This window comes from Colobus angolensis, unplaced genomic scaffold (genome assembly GCF_000951035.1).
Source record: "Colobus angolensis palliatus isolate OR3802 unplaced genomic scaffold, Cang.pa_1.0 Scaffold163, whole genome shotgun sequence".
Taxonomy (NCBI): Eukaryota; Metazoa; Chordata; class Mammalia; order Primates; family Cercopithecidae; genus Colobus; species Colobus angolensis.
Window position 1 is genome coordinate 6,857,641 of NW_012114744.1, and position 14,501 is coordinate 6,872,141.

General features: G+C 37.5%; 1 protein-coding gene across 2 annotated transcripts in view; it reads left to right on the plus strand.

Annotated features, from left to right (window-relative positions):
• The window catches only part of CPED1 (cadherin-like and PC-esterase domain containing 1), a 320,989-nt gene that overhangs the window by 282,776 nt on the left and 23,712 nt on the right, over positions 1-14,501 (plus strand). For both annotated transcript variants that reach the window (XM_011937391.1, XM_011937392.1), the window contains exons 19-22: positions 4,212-4,432; positions 4,692-4,793; positions 5,200-5,287; positions 9,344-9,490. In XM_011937391.1, coding sequence (XP_011792781.1) covers positions 4,212-4,432; positions 4,692-4,793; positions 5,200-5,287; positions 9,344-9,490 — 558 coding nt within the window. The remainder of the gene's footprint in view (positions 1-4,211; positions 4,433-4,691; positions 4,794-5,199; positions 5,288-9,343; positions 9,491-14,501) is intronic.

The following is a 14,501-nucleotide window of genomic DNA, read 5'->3' on the forward strand; positions in this document are numbered from 1 at the left end:
TGTTCTTCCATTTGTTTGTGTCCTCTTTTATTTCGCTGAGCAGTGGTTTGTAGTTCTCCTTGAAGAGGTCCTTCACATCCCTTGTAAATTGGATTGCTAGGTATTTTATTCTCTTTGAAGCAATTGTGAACGTGAGTTCACTCATGATTTGGCTCTCTGTCTGTTATTGGTGTATAGGAATGCTTGTGAGTTTTGCACGTTGATTTTGTATCCCAAGACTTTGCTGAAGTTCCTTATCAGCTTAAGGAGATTTTGGGCTGAGACAGCGGGGTTTTCTAAATATATGATCATGTCACCTGCAAACAGGGACAATTTGGCTTCCTCTTTTCCTAATTGAATACCCTTTATTTCTTTCTCTTGCCTGATTGCCCTGGGCAGAACTTCCAACACTATGTTGAATAGGAGTGGTGAGAGAGGGCATCCCTGTCTTGTGCCAGTTTTCAAAGGGAATGCTTCCAGTTTTTGCCCATTCAGTATGATATTGGCTGTGGGTTTGTCATAAATAGCTCTTATTATTTTGAGATACATTCCATCAATACCTAGTTTATTGAGAGTTTTTAGCATGAAGTGCTGTTGAATTTTGTCAAAGGCCTTTTCTGCATCTATTGAGACAATCATGTGGTTTTTGTCTTTGGTTCTGTTTATATGACAGATTACTTTTATTGATTTGCGTATGTTGAACCAGCCTTGCATCCCAGGGATGAAGCCCACTTGATCATGGTGGATAAGCTTTTTGATGTGCTGCTGGATTTGGTTTCCCAGTATTTTATTGAGGATTTTTGCATTGATGTTCATCAGTGATACTGGTCTAAAATTCTCTTTTTTTGTTGTTGTGTCTCTGCCAATTCCTGACAGCATTTTCAAATTGTGTGATATGCACATTAAAAAGCTGACATTTTGAAGTTAGACATCTTGTAGTTAGAAATATCAATCTCTTACAAAAATTGCTTTTCCAACAGAACAATCAATATTAAAATTACAACTGAATTTTCATTGTAGTTATACTTTATTATTTCCATCTTTCATGAATGGAAAGGCACTAGAATAACATAATCCTCTAGAAATCCCAGTGCTATGTCTGCTAGATTCAAATTTGTTATTGAGATATTTGCGACTTAGAAGAGCTTGTCATGCAAATGACAGTGGTGATGCTTCCTTCTCCCATTCAGGTAGCTCTTGCTAGTCACTAATCAGCAATGGGGTCACCTGGGATCCATTCTGAGAGCATTGGTTTGCTCAGGTTGGCGATCTCTCTTCTAGTCCTCCATACAGAACTTTCCAGCCACCCTTCAAGTCCTGCTGGAGATCAGGAGGAGGTTTGGTAGGGCAGAAGAGAAATAGCTGTGACTTAGACATTTCCTATTTTTGCTGCCATTTTCTCTAGAGGAGCTAACAAATTTCAAGTGCCTAACAAGGTGGCATACATTCATTTTGTGCATACATACATTTTGTGCCAAGAATATAAGAAGTATTCAAAATCACATTTAAGTCCTCCAGCATGGAACTCTGTTTCTCCCCACTGTACATATAATGAAATGAACCCTTGGAGAGATCACATAATTTGTCTAAAATCATCTATGTAATAAATAATAGTACCTAAGAATTCCGAAACAGGACTGTTGTGCTGCTGGCATGCTTTGGTGGGCTGCCTTTTCACATATAAACACACAGAAAATACTGGAAATCTAGGAATTATGTTGTTGTTTTTCTCAGTAATGTATACCTCCTTTGATTTTTCTCAGCCTTTGTATTGCTCAGCATGGCCCACAATACAGATATGTAGGGAGCTTGCTGGCTGCATGGGGATGCCCTAGGAGGGACTGCACCTTGATACTGAAATGAAAAGAAACTACAAGAAAAACCCATACTGGCGATTTAGTTTAAAACAACATCTCAAAGGTCTTTGAATTGTATTCTCAAAGGGCTGAATTGTATCCCCTCCACCAAATTCATACATTGACATTATAACCCCCAGTACCTCATAATGTGTCTGTATTTAGAGATAGGGCCCTTGAAGAGCTGATTAAGGTAAAATGAGGTCCTATATATGGGGCCTACTTAATCCAATATGACTGGGATCTTTAAGAAGAGATTAGGACATAAACAGAGGAAAGACACAAAGAAAAGACAGCCACCTACAAGCCAGAGAGGGCCTTGGAAGGAACTAACCCTACTAGCTACTTGATCTTGGGACTTCTAGCCTCCAGAAATATGAGAAAAATAATTTCTGTTGTTGAAGCCACACAGCCTCTGGTACTTCCTGATGGCAGCCCTAGCAAACCAATACTAATGGAGTTGCATAACTGCTGATATCTAAAATTAAGAGCATTCCTAATTATACAATGTTCCTCTTTAAAAATCAGAAATGTAGGCAAGCAAATCAAATGTAAATAGTGAAAGGGTGAATGTAGAAAGAAGAAATTCAAGTTATTTCACAAACTATTTTATTACACTGGAATGTTATTGCTCCAATTGCAACCTGGCTGAGAGGATCTATGACTGAGTCCTTGAAATCTTGTTATTCGGGGTAGCCTAATGATGCTTAGGATTACACTACTTGAGCTGAAGGCAAATCAGAGAAGCTGTCTAGATTTCTCCACGCAGCTACTTGGATACACTTACCGTGGAAAGACTTTAAACTTTTGCAGATTCTCACTAAATTTTCTGCAGGTAGACAAATACAGAAATACCTGAGAAATGATGGCAATGCCTGCCGTTAAAGTCAGAAGAAAACATGTGCATGACTAATGGAAAGAGAAATCTCAAAAGAAAGAAAAAAACTGAAGAATGAATTAAATCTTATCCGAAGACATTAGAAGGGATTGTCTATGACAAAAGTCCCTTTGACTTTCAAGTCACTACTTATTTGTAAAGTGCATGCATGGAACTATAGGGGAAAATTAGAATTAGAAATTGACTCTGACCTCAAATATTTCTTGATAGGCTGTGAGAAAAAAGAAGCAGACACAAAAAGCCATAATTTCATGAGGCTTCTGTAAAATCTGTAAGGGCAGTCAAAATGTAATAAAATCAAAGAGAACAGCAAAAGTAATTGTGGCTAGGGACACTGGATGAGACAGCATTCACACAGGGTCTGGAGGGTGACAAGTGGGGTTACAGAGGGAAGAACTTTCAAGGCAGACAGACTAACATAAGAAAAAGCAGATGTTGAATGCAAATCATGTTTAGCAGAAAACATGTTTACGTAAAGGGAAGCATGAAGAGGATGGGGCCCTTCACCTTGCACTTAAAGGACCTGGGTTTGAACCCTGGGTTCTCCATTTAGTAGATTTATGTCCTCCATCTTCCTGAGCCTCACATTTCTCATCTGTGAAAAGGAGATACTGAATCACACCTCACAGTTGTGAAGATTAAAAGTGAGTACCCTGTGTGAAATCTCCACCTAGCAAAGACTGATACGCAATAAAAACTCAGTATATGTGAGAGGAACCTATAGGATTCTGTAAGAAACAAGGAACCAGTAAAGTTTTTGAGCACACAAATGAGATGACCAGAACTAGACATTTGGAAATTTATCGCAGCAATATTGTGTGTAGAATGAATTAAAAGACAGCCATTGTACAGGAAGGAAGACCCAGTAGGAGAGTATTACACTGGTGCAGGTTGGAGGCAGTGAAAGCATGAACAGTGCTACTGGGAATGAGCAGGAGGGGATGTGGTTAAGAGGCTTCATTGGAGAGAAAATGGCACTGGGATAGGCACCCTGGGACATGCACTGCTGTTCAGAAAATTAGATTCTGGTTCTGTGGCAGAACGAAGTAGACATGACCTCTATTGAGCTACCTCTGTGAATTCTCAGTTTGTACAACTATAAAATAAAAAGATTGGAAAATCCCTAAGTATTCCTAGAGCACTAAAATGCTTCATGCCTATTTGAATCAATAGAACTTGTTAAGCTGATTAAATGAGAAAGTAAAGAGCATAAGGGAGATATAAAAATTGAAGATAACCTGAAACAAGTGGTAAATATGAGTTAGTGGGTCAGTAGATGATGGCATTACTAAGAATATGGAAGAGACGAAAAGGAACAGGTTTGGAGAGAATATAATGAATGTTATTTCTAAGTTTGAAGGACTGTCTTTCAAACAATTAGGTAGTGTTGTGAATATTCAAAATTTCATTATTTTAAACTATCTCCTGTACCATGTAAACATAAGCTTTTAAACAAATGCTTTCTCTTTAACTTATAGATTCTGTTCATTGGAGATTCAACCAACAGAGGGATCATGTACTATCTTATTGAAAGGCTGAATGAAACGTTGCAGGAATGGCAGAAAGTACATGGCACTAAATTCTATCACAACGTCAATGGTGGGAAGACTTTGATCAGTTATTCCTACTATCCCCAGTTCTGGATAAGCCCTTCACTGAGACCAACATTTGAAAATGCACTTGAACACCTGTTGCAAAGGTACAATGAAACCATAATGAAAGACACAAAGCCCACAAAGAACTGATGTTCTACGAGCAGTCATCACTGCTCAACTGCTCACTGTACATCACATGTGCTCAAAAGGTTAGATACCAAGTAAGGGGGCAGAAAACAAGTTGGAAATTACAAGGAGTCTTATGATCAAGATGCCAGATACAGTGAAATGTGAGGCAGTGCAGTTACATTGTTTACCTTCTGTTTTAGGGCAACATGTGTTGTTTTTCTTTCTGGATTTCAGATCACGCCCCCTAGAGAATACTGTCCAGACTGTATTGGTTGTTGGTGGAGTTCAGTGGCTTAATTCCAATCACCTGCAAATTATTCACAAGGTTTTGAAGAGGTAAATGTCTGTAACAATAATTGTCATTAGTATTCTAAGTCAAAAAAGTTACTATGGATGTGACTTGAGTTTTATCCAGATTTTATTTAAAGAACAACTTATAATTTAGCATTAAGTATTTAAAGTCTAGTTTAAAATACTAAAATAGAATAGTCTTGTATCCAGTCACAATATGGTTGTTCATTATCCAGATTTACATTTAGTAAAGATCAAAATGTGTCTGACACCTAAAACTCTATCTTTAAAAAAACCATAATATACATCAAATATATAAAACGAGCATTTAGTCTTATATTGCCAATTATCACATTCTGAAAGAATTCAATGGTATTTGTTTATATAAACAACAAACATCTAGAAGTGTAATTAAAGTTACTGACTTTAGAATTATAATTATCTCATTCAGGGAAAATTTACTCAATATCCTAGTGATCATCAAAACTTTGGGAATTGGATTTCATCTGCCAGTGGATGGAGTACATTTCTTAACACAGGTAAGCACATTTCCTCTAGGCTAGGTGAATTATAAGGATCCCTGCTGGAAAAAGACCCATAAGGCACTATATAATATTGAGTTATCTTCATGAAAGTAAAAAAAAGAGAATATACTTAAGGGTTATGTTTTTTCCATAAATTATAATTAATTTCATATAGCCCACAAATATGTTGTAAATAATCCACTGACTTAATAAAAGAGGAAACAGAGTGTTGAACTATGCAAAAATAAAGAGCTGAGGGGTCTTACCCCACCAATTTTGCATACACTTTTAAAGGCTATATTAAAAGGATTTCCTTTTGTCAGGTTCATGCTGAAACCACAAACAAAATTATCACTATCATGAGTCCTTTGGGAAAGAGTGGTCTTTTTTAAGATGATTTCAAACTGATTGCTTTATTTTAAAAATAGTGTTTGAAGTAGTGCCATTGGTTTTTCCTGTAATTGGATATTAATCAATGAAAAGAGTAGGGGTCTCTGGCCAGTTGTTATAGAAGAGGGTAAATTAGCCTCAGCACTAAATAGAAGTTTCAGAAAAGAAAAGAAACATAGGATCTGTAGGGAAGAGAACCAGCTGCTCTTGCTTAAGCTATGGGACTTCTGGAGCAGCCAGAATTATTGGGCAATTTCAGAGTAATGACTCTGGTGAGCCCTGGGAATTGGGGAGACAGGAAGCTGTCCATTTAACATGTAAGGAGGTTGAGATTTATATTTCTGTGTCTCTGTTGAGTGCTACTACCTTTCCGCAGCACAGAACACAAGACCCCCCAATTCTTTTCTCCAAAATGTATCTGCCTGGACAGCAGATCTTCTGTGATGCAAAAACAGGAGAACTGGTAGAAAGTGGCCAAGGTACAGCCTCTAAATTCAGCATCTTGGAGTTAGCAGGGGTTAAGGTAATTCAAAATGAGTTGAGGCATTTAACATCTGGGATAGCCAAAGGGTTTAAGACTATTGGGGATCAGGAGAGGGGACCTTTGATAATGTCTTCCATGGATTGAATCCCTTTAATGTTATTTGAAGACTACAGGTCGAGGTCCACAATTCATTCTTGAGGACTCCAGTAGCTCTACTGTGCCTCTTTGGTTGCAGCTCCTCACAGTAATTGGCATACTTGTGGCCTTTGCTTATACTTAGGTTACAATTCAGAATCAATTCACCTCAGCAAACATTTCCTCAGCACTTACTATGTGCCAGATATTGTGTTAAACATTATGACTGCCACCTGAACTTTGATGGTGCTCATCAATCTTTTCAAACTGAGTGAAGACAGAAGGAGAAAAGAAGAGGAAGGGCAAAGAACAGAAAAAAGGAAAAGGGGATGATTGCAAGTGAAGGCAGAAAACAAATTCAAAATTTTCATCATGTGCTCATATAGCCTTTCGGTGCTGGCTTCCGTCTTTCTCTGTAGACTTTATCCCTTGTGACCAGTGCATATGCACACAAGCGTGTGTGCACACACACACATTCACACTCACAACACCACTGAGCTCAGTCAGGCTGAGCATATTTCAGTTTCTCAAGCACACCATGCTCTCAGTCACCTCCAGACCTTTGAAATAAATCCCTGCTCCTTCTACTTGGAGTTGACTCCTCCACCATTAGCTTACATGCTAGTTCTTCAGAGAAAACCTCTTGACACACTAGACTGGGTTGGCTGCTCCTGCCATGAGCTCCTGTAACAGTGTCTTATGTCCTTACTCATGTCACTCAGCACCTATACTCCTTGGCTGTCTGTCTCCTCTGCTGGATGGTAATTGTGAGAGCAACAAGGGAGTTGTGGGTTAAGGGAATTTGTTTGGCTTACACTGACAGCTCAAATGCCAAATACAATTCTCAGCACATGGTAGACCATCAAAAAATGCCTGGTGTACAAGTAAGTGTAGCAAGCATAATATCTAACAGGTAATTTTCCAACCCTTTGTCCTCTCCCTTCCTCCCACTTCTTGTAGACCCCAGTGTCCATTGTTTCTATCTTTATGCATATTCAGTATTCAGCTCCCACTCATAAGTGAGGAGATGCAGTATTTGATTTTCTGTTTCTGCATTATTTAGCTGATGGAAGGCTCCAGGTGCATCCATGTTTCTGCAAAAGACATGATTTTGTTCTTTAAGCTGCGTAGTATTCTGTGGTAAATACGTACCACGTTGTCTTTATCTCATACACTTTTGATGAGCACCTAGGTTGGTTCTATGTCTTTTCTGTTGTGAATAGTGCTGTGATGAACATACAAATCCATGTCTTTTTGGTAGGATGATTTATTTTCTTTTGGATACATATCAAGTAATGGGATTGCTGGCTCAAATGGTAGTTCTATTTTTAGTTCTTTAAGAAGCCTTCAAACTGCTTTCCACAGTGGTTAAATTAATTTATGTTTCCACCAACAGTTTATAAGCCATTCCTGTTTTGCACAGCCTCACAAGCATCTGTTAATTTTTCACTTTTCAGTAATAGCCATTCTGATGGGCTCAAGATAGTATCTCATGGTGATTTTGATTTGCATTTCTGTGATGGTTTGTGGCATTTAACATTTTTTCATGTCTGTTGGGTGCTTCTATGTTGTATTAGTCTACTTTCCATTGCTATAAAGAAATACCAGTGACTGGGCAAATTATAAAGGAAAGGGGTATTTTGGCTCACTGTTCTGCAGACTATACAAGAAGCATGGCACCAGCATCTGCTCTGGTGAGGCTTCAGGAAGCTTACAATCATGACAGAAGGCTAAGGGAGAGCAAGTGTGCCACATGACAAGAGTCACATAAGGAGAGAGGGAGAAGGAGAGAGAGAGGGAAGGTGCCAGATTATTTTAAACAACCAGATCTTGCGTGAACTCATTACTGTGGAGAAGGCACCTAGCTGTTCATGAAAGGTCCCCTGCCATGACCCAGACACCTCCCACTAAGCCTCACCTCCAACACTGGGGTTCACATTTCAACATGAGATTTGGAGGGGACAAATATTCAAATCATATGTCTTCTTTTGAGAGGTGTCTACCACTTTTTAATGGGTTTGTTTGTTTTCTACTTGCTGATTTAAATTACTTATGGATTCTAGATATTTGAACTTTGTCAGATCCATAGTTTGCAAACATATTCTCCCATTCTGTAGATTGCCTGTTTGCTCTGTTGATAGTTTCTTTTGCTGTGCATAGCTCTTTAGTTTAATTGGGTGCCACTTGTCAGTTTTTGGTTTCATTACAATTGTTTTTAAGGTCTTGGTCATAAATTCTTTGTAAAGGCCAGTGTCCAAAATGGTATTTACTAGTTTTCTCCTAGGATTTTTATAGTTTGAGGTCTTACATTTAAGTCTTTAATCCATCTTGAGTTAATTTTTATATATGGTAATAGGTAAGGATCCAGTTTCATAATTTTGCATATAGAGAGCCAGTTATCCCAGCACTATTTATTGAGGGTCCTTTTCCCATTGCTTATTTTTGTTGAGTTTGTTGGAATAAGTTGGTTGGAGGTGCAGCTTTTTTCTGGGTTCTCTATTCTCCTTCATTGGTCTATGTGTCTGTTTTTATACCCAAACCATGCTGTTTTGGTCACTGTAGTCTTATAGTTTGAAGTCACATAATGTGATGTGTTGGCTTTATTCTTTTTCTTTAGGATTGTTTTGGTTGTTAGGACTCTTTTTTGGTTCCATATGAATTTTAGAATAGTTTTCTCTAATTCTGTAAAAAATAGCATTTGTAATTTGATAGGAATAGCATTAAATCTGTAGATTGCTTTAGGCAGTAATGTTAATTTTTAAATTGAGAATTTTAGATATTTTATGAGTCTTTGTGGGCAATAAATTTAACCACTTTTTACTGAAGAATTTCAAAACTGCATGCCACTATAGATATTGCTGTTTTATACATAAATGATTACATGTATATTTTGAATTAAAAAAAAGAACACATGTTTATTGAAGAAATGCATGTGAAATTCCTTATCTTACACTATGACTAATCCCAGGAAAAAAGACATTTACATAATTTCCACCTAAGTTATTGAATCATAAAACAATCCTCTATTAATAAAAATTTTAAATCTTTTGCTTTCCAATCAGAGTGAAGTACAGAACTTATGGAAAGAAAATGTGATTATTCTGGATGCTGCAAAAACATATGGCTATGAAGTAGTTGACACATTCACTATAACAATGGGGCGTTACAAAGAGTTTCTGCAGGGAAAGTGTGGATGTCATTTCCATGAGGTATTTATGCTGGCTCTCTGAGTTTTACAGCTTTTGATTTTTTTAATTGTTTGTTGTATCTTTAATTGTATTGTCAGTCTTATTTTGCATGAAACAAAAAACAATGTCAGATGGAGATTAAATGATATGTTCATCATCACTCAGCCAAGGCATATAGTAACCACAACTTTAGCTCTACCAAATGAGATGTTAAAAAATTTATGTTTGTTTAGACACTTCAAAACTGGGACAATTGGTCAATGCAGGCAGGAATATGGGAACCTGGGGAGCACTTATTTTCTCTAATAGACTTCAAGCCTTCCTATCAGAAATTGCATCCAAAAAAAGGTGGCAAAGTTTTTCAGTAGCAGCAGCTTGCAAAGCATGACTACTTAATTTGCTAAACTAAGGAATGACATTCTTTCATTGCCTAGTCCAATGCATAACAGGAGGACCTGTGTTTTGAGTAGGGTCCCCCCCACCAGAGTGAAAATGATTTTATCTTTAACCTATAAATAAGTTTAAGCTGATAAGGTGATAGCCTAAAACAATTTTATTCTTTTTCCTCCTGTCCTTTTGAACCCTCTGTGGATTGCTTCCTCCGTAACCCTTGAATAAAAATCTTGGTCAGGACCCATAAGTTTAATACCACTTTCAGATAACAACAGGTCTCCAGTCACCTTCAGGCATAGGAGTATCACATCAATACTAAAAGTGTCCCATTCTGGGTCATAACTACATAAGTCATTTCCCTCCCCCAGCTCAGGTTTCCCTCAGTCTCAAAAGCCCAAATCAGGGGAGAGAAGGTAGGAGAGACTTACTTGCCATTTCCCCATCTTCATTCTCTACTTTTATTCTTCTACCTTTTTTTTGCATTGATCAGAGTAGAGACGGGATGCTAAGGACAAGAAGAGTCTTATTTGACTAGTACAAGCATAACCCAGTGATGTGCTCTCTGAGTCTAGCATGCTACTTCTAGAGCCCGCTCCCCACCAGTGGAACTTTCTGGCTCCAACTTCCTTGACGGCAGTAATACCTCTCCTCTAACTAGATCCCTTTTTTGGCTCTTTGGTATCCAACTGTCCATCACTCTGTTGAGGATCACGTTGCTCCTCCAGGCATCCTTTTGGAAAATATTCAAAATAGCACTAGGCTTGCTATACTTTCAACTATAGAAATAAATACACTTGATCTACAGAAATATTAATGCATTGTTGCTCTGTTGTTGCTGGAAATACAGTTAGTTCCCAGTGAAGCTTTCTCTCTCACTCTCTCTGCCACTCTAAAGCTGATCTGTAGCCACAGTGTATCATACCAGTTCTAATGTTTCCCAAACCCCAAGAGACATGTGTTCAGCTCTCTTGAAGGCTCCTCTCACTTGGCTTAAGGCAAAAATAAAACCACACCCCAATGGGGAAGAGGGCCCCAAAACATTGGAAAGCTCACACAGAAATTCCATCCCTTCCTCTTTGTCTCACAACTCTTTTGGTGAGACAAGGATATGGAAAACTGGATTTTGTCCATACTTTTCTAAGTCTTGCATAGGTTGTCCAGAAATTTCTTGGAATATGAGTTTTCTTGGCTTCTGTTATTTGTTGTAGATTTCAGGAGATTCAGCTGAAACTGAGATGAAAAGGGCCTCATTTTATCTTTCTATCAGATATTGATTCATTCTTTCTTGCTTGCCTTCTTTTGTAAACCAGGATGCATTTATTAGTGGGTTGGCTAGTGAGGTGACAACTAAAGTTTCCTTCTGATTCTGTTTTTCAGCCCTTAGCTGACTGTCAGAATCCATCTTGGTGGGCCGGGTGCGGTAACTCACACCTGTAATCCCAGGACTTTGGGAGGCCAAGGCAGGTGGATCTCTTGAAGTCAGGAGTTTGAGACCAGCCTGCCAGCATGGTGAAAATACTCTTCTACTAAATATACAAAATTTAGCCGAGTGTGGTGGTATGTGCCTGCAGTCCCAGCTACCGGGGAGACAGAGGCAGGAGAATCACTTGAACCTGGGAAGTAGAGGTTGCAATGAGCTGAGATAGCCACCACTGCACTCCAGCCTAGGTGACAGAGCAAGACTCCATCTCAAAGAAAAAACAAAAACAAAAAACAAAAACAAAAAAACCATCTTGGTCCCAAGAGTCTTACAAATAGTAAAAATGTTGCTGACACTGCAGTAGTTGCTCTGTATGATTGACAGGTGGATTTACATTATCCTTTAATATGACCAAATGGAACTGCATTTCAGAGAAGTGAAAGCCTGCAGCCACAGTACAGAACATGACATTTTAAATTTTGACCTAGCAGCTTGAAGCTGGATCATGCTGTTGCAGAACAGATTTTAAGCTGTAGGATACTGTGTGTCTACTAATGTCTTCCACAAGAAAATATACAACCTTTAGAGTACTTATCCTATTTGCAAAAGTCAAGACTTAGAAATGCAAAGGCAGTAGCCTGGAAGAGAAGGAAGCAAAGATCTTGCAGCTGAGCCAGCTCAGGATCACAGCTGGCTAAAAAAGCAAGCCAGTAGTTGCCAAACCCACAGAAAACAGGGCTTTTGAAAGCATATAGATTGATTTTGTTCATCTTTTAGAAAGATTTTTTATTTGTTTATTTAGTTATTATTACATAATATGTCTTCAATTCATATTTTTGTGGAAAGGTGTCCACTTTTCTTTTTTAGCTTTAGTCCTCAGAGAGTCTAAAGAGGAAAATGTCCTCTAATAATTTCAGCATGTCTCCAGTTAAAAACAGAAACTACAAAAAAGGCTCTTTGAACCATCAGCACTAGAATATTGGCTTATAATTATTACTGATTAAAATTATTGTTAAGTTGCATAGTAACAATGCTTCAAGCATGTCAGGTAAAATCATTTTGCTTATTTGACTTTATAGTTTTTGGAGTGTAATTATCACATGCAACTCGCTTTTTCTTGAGTCTATTTCTGATGTAGGCAGTCTTGATAGCAAGCCATGTAAGTCTCCCCCAGATTATCTTAATTGATTTCAGAGTAGTGTTCTCTATTTTGAAGTTTTAATGTTTAAGCTAAAATAAGCTTCTGGGAGCATTTGCCTTTCCAGTCACTACATAAGCTGATATGATCATCTTTCTCAGACTCCCTTCATCATAAAGTCTCTAAATTCATTCATCACTTAGGCATAATTATTGCTTAACTCTTGAACAATTTGTACCGCTTGTACCTCAGGAAGTCTCTAGAGCTGACACTGACATCTTATAATCTTTCTAAACCATCACCTAACATCTTAAGAGTGATGTAACAGCAATGTTAGCTTATTACAAGCAATCTAAAAAAAATCTAAAACTCTTTATAGAGGATGGTTTGATAATGAATGTAGCAAGCTGAAAAAAAAGTTGATGACTAGTCTCATGTCTAAAAACTTAAAGGGCAAAAATTCTGTTGATAATCTTTTTTCCCCTTTGTGCTCATCTTATGAGCCTGGCAAATAAAGCTTACCGTAAAATACTAGCAAGAGTTGAAAAAAAAAAAGTGTTAGAACCATAACAATTCTGGCTTGGGGGACTTTTATCTTCTGATGTTCAACTAAACTATTCCCACAATAGATTCAAGGATACCTGAGAAGGGTTGGTATAATCATTACAGTAAGATACTGATGTTTTTTTCTTTGGTTTGTGGTTAGAATTCTGTCATAGACATAACAAACTTGCTTCAGTGAGCTCTTACCGCCATAGGTGAGATTAAAGGTCTTGAGGTGTTTCCTTCATCTGTCAAGGCACCAAAAGAGAATATGTTGCCACCAAGAATCTATAAACAATTTCCCAACTGGTGTGCATCAATTTTGACTAACATATTCCTGCTGATTGGAAAAGCAGGTGTTTCTTTTTATGAGTGGAAATGGATTACGTTTTCCCAATGTTTACACAGGACAACAAACAGGATCCAGGTAGCTCTTGCCCAAGAGAAATTTTGGACGGTGCCTTCGGTTATGTGGCAAACACCTACTGTGAACAAGCTAAAACCTGGAAAAAATACAATAATGGTATCAACACAAACCTGACTGCAGAAGGGAAATATCCACAACCAATTGATATGTTATTATTCATTAGTCTAATAGATTATGCAGACCTTATATAATATCTTCCATTTTTGGCAAATGTAGCTACAGCTTTTGACTCAGTCAACAAGAAACATCTGGCATCAAACTGCCACTCATACCAGCAGGTTTCCTTTGATTCTGGTATTATAGAAAGAAGAAAAGAAGGGAGTTTTGGTTCTTTGTCAGAGATGGTTTCCCTCTATTAATTTATCTTAACGCTATAATCTTTATTATTTAATCTTAATTTAATAAGCAAAAGATTATTTGGCCTAGAAATAAAGTGTTTTACTTTCTCCTTTAAACTTTACAAGTTTACTATCTAACCACAATTTAAACATTTAAAAAAAGAAATTTTAAATTCATCTGGTAAAAAAAAAAAAAAAAAAAAAACTGAAATAATGACTCTTAGGGAAAAAAAAACCAAAAGATCCAAATTTAACATAGTTAGCTGATATAGAAGAACCCAGAATTTAACTTTCAGCATGGCTACTTTTAATGAATTAGTATGGAAATTTAATTCAATAGATATAGATATTTTTGAGTATCTACTCTATGTAAGCATTGTACTACTGCTGTAAAGTGAGTTAGAAGAGCATTTTACAGGACTCCCGTAAGTATCTCAAAACCAACATGTCCTTAAAGGAAGAATTAATATTTCCTTTAAACTTTCCTCCCCTCTAGTATTCCCTAATTTACTCTATCACACTGCCATTTATAAACTAGAGCCATCTTCGACTTTTGCTTATCTTTCTCCAGTCCCTTCACAACCCCTAACCAGCCAGTTACCAAATCCTGTTTACATGCTATATGTTATCCACGTCTTTCTCCTACACCACATTCCAACTGCCTTGACCTTGTTTATTCCTTTAGTAAATCATTCAACATTTATTTTGTGAGTCCAGTTATTGAGCTAAACAGTAGTAATATCAAAATAAATACAATGTGCTCTATGCCCTCA